Source organism: Euwallacea similis, chromosome 29, assembly GCF_039881205.1.
Source record: "Euwallacea similis isolate ESF13 chromosome 29, ESF131.1, whole genome shotgun sequence".
NCBI classification, from domain to species: domain Eukaryota; kingdom Metazoa; phylum Arthropoda; class Insecta; order Coleoptera; family Curculionidae; genus Euwallacea; species Euwallacea similis.
In genome coordinates, this window is record NC_089637.1 from 552,887 (window position 1) to 559,327 (window position 6,441).

At 33.3% G+C, this 6,441-nt stretch overlaps 2 protein-coding genes across 2 annotated transcripts; one reads left to right on the forward strand and one right to left on the reverse strand.

The window, feature by feature from the left end:
* Positions 1–2,881: 2,881 nt before the first annotated feature.
* Vha13 (V-type proton ATPase subunit Vha13) lies at positions 2,882–4,305 on the reverse strand. The gene is made up of 3 exons (XM_066403488.1): positions 4,110–4,305; positions 3,647–3,846; positions 2,882–3,273 (listed from the first exon to the last, which is right to left on the reverse strand). Exons 1-3 carry the CDS (start codon positions 4,189–4,191, stop codon positions 3,205–3,207), a joined length of 351 nt encoding a protein of 116 aa, XP_066259585.1. The 5' UTR covers positions 4,192–4,305; the 3' UTR covers positions 2,882–3,204.
* A 396-nt stretch (positions 4,306–4,701) lies between these two features.
* Positions 4,702–6,199, forward strand: Dpm1 (Dolichyl-phosphate mannosyltransferase subunit 1). The gene is made up of 4 exons (XM_066403487.1): positions 4,702–4,866; positions 4,926–5,136; positions 5,188–5,350; positions 5,409–6,199. Exons 1-4 carry the CDS (start codon positions 4,766–4,768, stop codon positions 5,654–5,656), a joined length of 723 nt encoding a protein of 240 aa, XP_066259584.1. The 5' UTR covers positions 4,702–4,765; the 3' UTR covers positions 5,657–6,199.
* Positions 6,200–6,441: the final 242 nt, after the last annotated feature.

The window sequence follows — 6,441 nt, forward strand, 5'->3', positions numbered from 1 at the left end:
AGATACATCAATTTCATTAGCAAGTTTGCTGGTAAACTGTATAGGTTTTTCATCGATGGATAAAAGAATGTCTAGTGCTTTATCATCATCAGTTGCTCTTTGAGGTCTTTCACATTTTGGAGCAGCTTTCACACTTTCAGTTTGTTGAAATTTTTTATTATCCGACAAACTACACTTATATCAATACGTCAGTCTGGACTTTTCTCATTAAAAATTAGACACACTTCTTCGTAATTTCTTGTGCGATCTCCGTACCCCAAAAAGATTAAAATAGCAATTCTTTGCTTCTCAAATAAACAATCCATTTTTTGATATTCTAACTGCAGTAGATGCCTAACAACTGAATTCAACTACTAATTAATTCTATGATAACCAAAATATTTTGTAGCTAAAAAATGGTTTACATTGAAGACGATTTGAAATTCCTGCATCTTATTGTTATTTTTTCACTTTCTTTCAAAGTGAAATAAAAATGGATTGTTTGTGTAGGAAGCAAAGTTTAAATCTTTTAACCTTTTTAGGATATGGACTTTGTTCAATTTTTTTAAAGAAACTAGATTCAATTTTAATTTTGAGTACATCGTTGTATCTCTTACTGAATTACTTTTCATTTGATATACAACAGTGTGTACCTTTTCATTTGAAAAGAAAAAGTTAGTAGAGGTAGCTAGACAGGGGTGAAACATTTTAATATTGAAAATAATGCATTAAATTTTTATTAATAACATTTTTCGTATTTAAATATTTTTTTATGTCGAGTTTATGAATATATATAAACATCAAGGATTATGTAGATTTTCCTCATGAGCAGTCTCGACCTCTTCCCCTAACTTCATTCGTCATTTCTCTGCTCATCGAAGCATACTCCCATTCACTTCGATAGAAATTACGCTTTGCTTCAACCAAAATCATCCTACGTATTGATCTGTATTTATTAAAATATATTTAAGACTCTCCGTTGTAGTCAAAATATTTGTGTAAGGTTTTGAGAAATTGTACATTTCTATCAGACCCTTTAAGATCCTTAGTTAATGAAGATCTTGTCCTTGTGCATTTAAACTTCTTCACAGCAAAACTCGTATAAGGAATATTCAATAATAGTCAATTAAATGAGATAAAGGGATCATTCCAATCTTCTTCCGTTAACTAGTGGCCCTCATGGTACCACCCATCAAATTACTTCAATTTTTTTCTTCTATTTTTACGGTTGTCTGCAATTAAGGTTAACGGTACCTTCTGGTAACTTTTATGGTCTGCAAAATACCCATACTTGACATGAATTTGTGACATACTGTAGATGTACCCAGTATAGTTTTGTAAATTGATTTTTTTTTAACTTTAGGATTAGAATTAGATTGTATTATACACATAAAACAATTAAGCTACTTTTTAATTTAAAATAAAAATTATTTTGTGTGTCAGGAGTTTTTCTCTTCTGAAAGTAAGGTGGTTTTTCCAATACATATAACCGGAAAATGGTGACATATACGAAAAAACGGCATAACTCTAGAAAAAAATAACACCTAGTGGATTTTCGCAATTAGTTGATATATTTAACGATGCAGGCTTTAAAAGATTAACTAAGCTATGAAGCAGAAATTGAAAAAATTAAAGAGCTTCGACACTCTTTATCTCGTAAAGGATGCGAGGCAGACAAATGATTGAATGAAACACATTATACAGGTATCACCAGTTCAAATGGAAATATAGGGATTGTGGAAGTGGGAGAAGGACCGCATAAGGTTTAATATCCCTTCGACAAAGACCAACGAAGAGGGTTGCGAGACTAGCGACTGACACAGGTGTTAGGACTTGCGACGTATTGTTATATCATGGATTATAGTTATGTTATTTATTAGTTTAAATGTTCAAAGTGAGTTTAAGAAACTGATGTTACGCCTATGGACAACCCCAGCCATTGGGTAATACTGTTGGAATTCCCAGCGCTTAACACCCATCTTCGGCTGAGGGAAGTTATTTTATGATTGGGATTTCCAGCTATTCTTTGTCGGACTAAAATTGCGAATCTAAATTAAAGGTACCGCCAAACGAATGCAATGGCTGGGCTCCAATAAAAGCCCAGCGACCATGCCTCTAAGTGCTACGCTTTAACGCGACAAGGTAGCCTAGAAGCCGTTAATGGGGCCTTATGGGGAGTACGTTTATGGGTGTTACACCTCCATATCAGTACTTAAGGAGGGTGCGAAACTGAAGAGGCTCTCTTTTCTCGCTACTTCATCACGGACTCGTGCGCGCTAGATTCTTCTCGTCAACATTCTTTAAATAACGTATCTCTCGATATTGTATAGTTGTTAATGTTACCAATAAACCTTTGTTAAGTTAAGAAGGTTTAGTTTCTCTTATACGCGAAAACAGTGTCTCTGAGACTGCGAACTCAGGGTGGTCCTGCATAATCGATCAATCCAGTCCACGATGTACGTAGTTCACGGTTATCGTATCGAAAGGGGTGAATCGACCCAACCACGTACACGCGCCAAAACCAAACAACAGGCAGAGTCAGTCCAGTGTTACCAGATCTCTCATTGTTTCACAATGTTTACTAATATAAATTCTAATTATGGGTTAATTGTTTTTTTTTTCATTTATTTACATTACTGTTTTTGCTCGGATATTTTTAAAAATTCTATCACCGCGAAATCGATACTAATCTAAACATCGAAATAGAAACGTCGGCCAGATTAAGTCTGCCTACTTCAACCGCTAGTTTCTCAACCCATTTCGTTGGTCTTTGTCAGAGGCATATTAAACGTTGTGTGGTCCTTCTTCCACTTGCGCAATCCCTATATTTCCATTTGAACTGGTGATACCTGTATATCCTTTTCCAAATAGGTATTAACTATACTTTAGATAAAACTAAAAATATTAAACACCAAGTTCTTTTATTCCACAACAGACTTACAACAAACAGGGCATAAAAGAATTTCAGTATTTCTTAGAGATAACTTAACAAGGGATTATAGGCATTCTATCAAGTAACATTGCAATTTCATATTAAATATGTAAAGTGAACTTACTGAACATCAAAACAGATGTATACTTACAATTATGAATACCAAAAAAACCGTTAAAATATACATTTAAAATGGAATGAGTTACATTAATACATCAATAATTAAGTATCTACAAAAATTCTTTTTAGTATTTAAATAAGTGCACAGGAAACTATGTTTTGAAATAATAAGTTTACTGGCGGTAATTCTTGTGAATTTCTGGTTTGATGTCATACACCAAAGCCAAGATTTCACGGATTACCTGAAAAAATCAGAAAAATCTAAAAATGATTTTATGTTTAATTAATGGCTATATTTAAATCATTATGAAAAAAAATTGATACACACACATATACTTGAATTGTTAAGGTGGTAGTTAGATAACTTCTGTCTGCATTATATATGATAAAACAAACAAATATTCTACTTACCTTTCAATATAACTAAATAATCTAAAAGTACCCCAATCAATCAAACTAGCCTCCACCTAATAAGCAAATTAGTACCATCCCATGAAAACAAGTAACCTTCATTTCCATTCTTTAAATGCCAATAAATAATTGCTATTACATAAATCTCATGACCTGATAGTCACATGATGGCTTCTATAAGAAATTACACAGAAGGATACTTACAGCTTCCTTTTGGCCCCTCACTAGATTTTCCATCTCGGCAATTCTGATCTTGGTGTCAGCATCAATCTTGGCTGCAACATCCTCTTTTGAGCCCATGTGCTTGGCCTCAAACTCCCTGAACTGACGTTCACGTTCTTTGCGATATTTTTCAATTTCATCTTGAGCTTCCTCCTTAGCTTGCTTTAGCCTGCGGGCCTTGCCTGTTATTTCGGGGTATTACTATATTATCATTTTTCAGTACTTATTGAGGAGAAGAAATGTATATGAACATAGGGCTGGTCTTGATAACAAATAGTACTAAAGGAATTAGCGACTTTGGACAAGATGAAAAGTTGGATGAGAAATATGTAAGGCGATCTGCTTAGGGGTAAATCAATGTTTTCCTTCATAACTACACCCAAAGAGGTAAGAAAAGAAACCTTGTGACTTTTAAATTGAAACAGAATTATATATTTATGCTTACGTTTGCGAGCCTCAGAGACCTTCTCAGCTGCGCGCTTCTCTGCAGCTAAAAGCTGTTGAATGCCTTGGGTTTGGCTGGCCATTTTCTAAAAAAATCTTCCGAAGAAATTAAATTTTCTAGAAAATCTGAGGACGAATGCACGAAGAACCATAAACCAGGCCAACCCAATTCTATTCAGTGACACTTCGAGTCATATGACTATCAACATCGATTTTACGGAAATGACCGAAGAAAAGTACGAAGGTGAACGAAACAATTGTCCCGTCATAACTAGTGAAAAACCTTAGTTTAGGGCTTTTCTCATTCTTCATTTGGTGGAGATAGAGTAATTTAAAAGCGCGCTTCCGGCGCTGGATTTAGTTTTTTTCAGTTCTTATATAACAACAGATATACTTGACACACTAGGGATTGCAGGGTGTAGATATACTACACCCCGTAATGCTTCATTTTATGACGTTTACTATAGATATACTATTATTTATATTTTTTTATATGTATTTTTCCTCTTTGTCATTTATATGTATTTATTTATTTTGATTTTTGTTGACTAGTTGACGTGTCTGGTCTATCAAACCAGGGGCAAGGGAAGTTGTTTTTTTGAAAGCGTAGACCGTTTATATTTTCCTTTTTAATTTTTAATACAAATATTTTAAATTATGGCTCCACCAAATAAGTATTCAATTTTACTGCCCACTTACAATGAAATAGAAAACCTTCCCATCATTATTTGGCTGCTAGTAGAGCACATGAATTCCAGGTTTGATTATTAAAATATCAAGCTTATCTCAACATTTCTGAAAAAGCACATATTTCAAGTGGTTACCCTTATGAAATTATAATAATCGACGATGGAAGCCCTGATGGGACTTTAGAGGCAGCCAAACAGCTACAAGACATTTATGGTAGTGACAAAATCATTCTTAGACCTCGTGAAAAGAAACTAGGCCTCGGAACAGCCTACATTCATGGAATTAAACATGCAACAGGAAATTTTATTATTATTATGGACGCAGATCTAAGTCATCATGTGAGTTATCAGTTTAAGCTCTTTTATATATTTTTAATTCAAATTTTTCAGCCAAAATTCATTAAAGAATTCATAGAGAAACAGAAAAGTAAAGACTATGATATAGTCACAGGTACTCGGTATGTTGGAACTGGAGGTGTTCATGGATGGGATTTAAAACGAAAAGTGATTTCTAGAGGTGCTAACTTAATAACCCAAATATTGCTAAGACCAGGTATTATTTTCTAAATTAACCTTAGTTATTCACATAACAATACAATACATATTTTAAGGTGTGTCTGATCTCACAGGTTCGTTTAGACTATATAAAAAAGATGTTCTCGAGACATTAATTAAGAGCTGTGTTTCCAAGGGATATGTGTTCCAAATGGAAATGATTGTCAGGGCAAGGCAGAAAGGGTACTCAATAGGAGAGGTGCCAATTAGTTTTGTGGATCGAGTGTATGGAGAATCTAAACTTGGAGGATCAGAAATTATTCAGTTTGTTCAAGGGTTGCTCTATTTATTTGCTACCACTTGATTATGCTTTTTGCATTCTGTCATTGCTTACTTCTAGAATGCTAACATTAGTTTATTGGTAAATATGTAAATGTTATGTGGGTAGGTAGAATGTTTTTATCAAGCCTTAATTATTTGAAAAAAAGCAAACTAGTGAGACAACAACAAAAATATTTATTTATACATTTTAAAATATCTTAATACATTCCAAACAAACTTTTCATTTGGTGTTCCGTGCAAAATTTTTTTTGCAATAGGTTGTTATCCGGTTTTTACTATAATCTCATAGGCTGCAATATGTCTACTTTCTATGCTGATATTCCATTCTTTTTTCTTTTTCAGTGTTTAGTACTGATGCTAAAGATTACTTTATGTGGAGTCTTGTTTCTTACCATGCTTTTGTCAATTGTTTGTAAAGATTTAACACACACAGTAATGTTTGCTTATAACGAACCTCAAAGTGTCATTGAAAACGTTTTATTAGAAGCATTAATAGTCCTTTTTAAATCATTGAAATTTGTTATACACGTTTTCATTAATATCCACAGATTCGTTTTTAATGAATCTTATTTGAAATTATGAATTAGTATTTTCCATTTTTATTAAATTAATATTGTTAATATGTACACATTGCTTTGTTTTGCATTTCCTTGCAATCAGTTGACGATATTATATTTACTAATCAAAGGAAGAGATTTGCCAGTTTTCTTTAGGGATAATCCCCCACGTATTCGATGGAATAGCGATTGAAATTCAAACAACTAAAAACTCATTATACAATACATTGAGGCTCGTTTTATCCTAAAG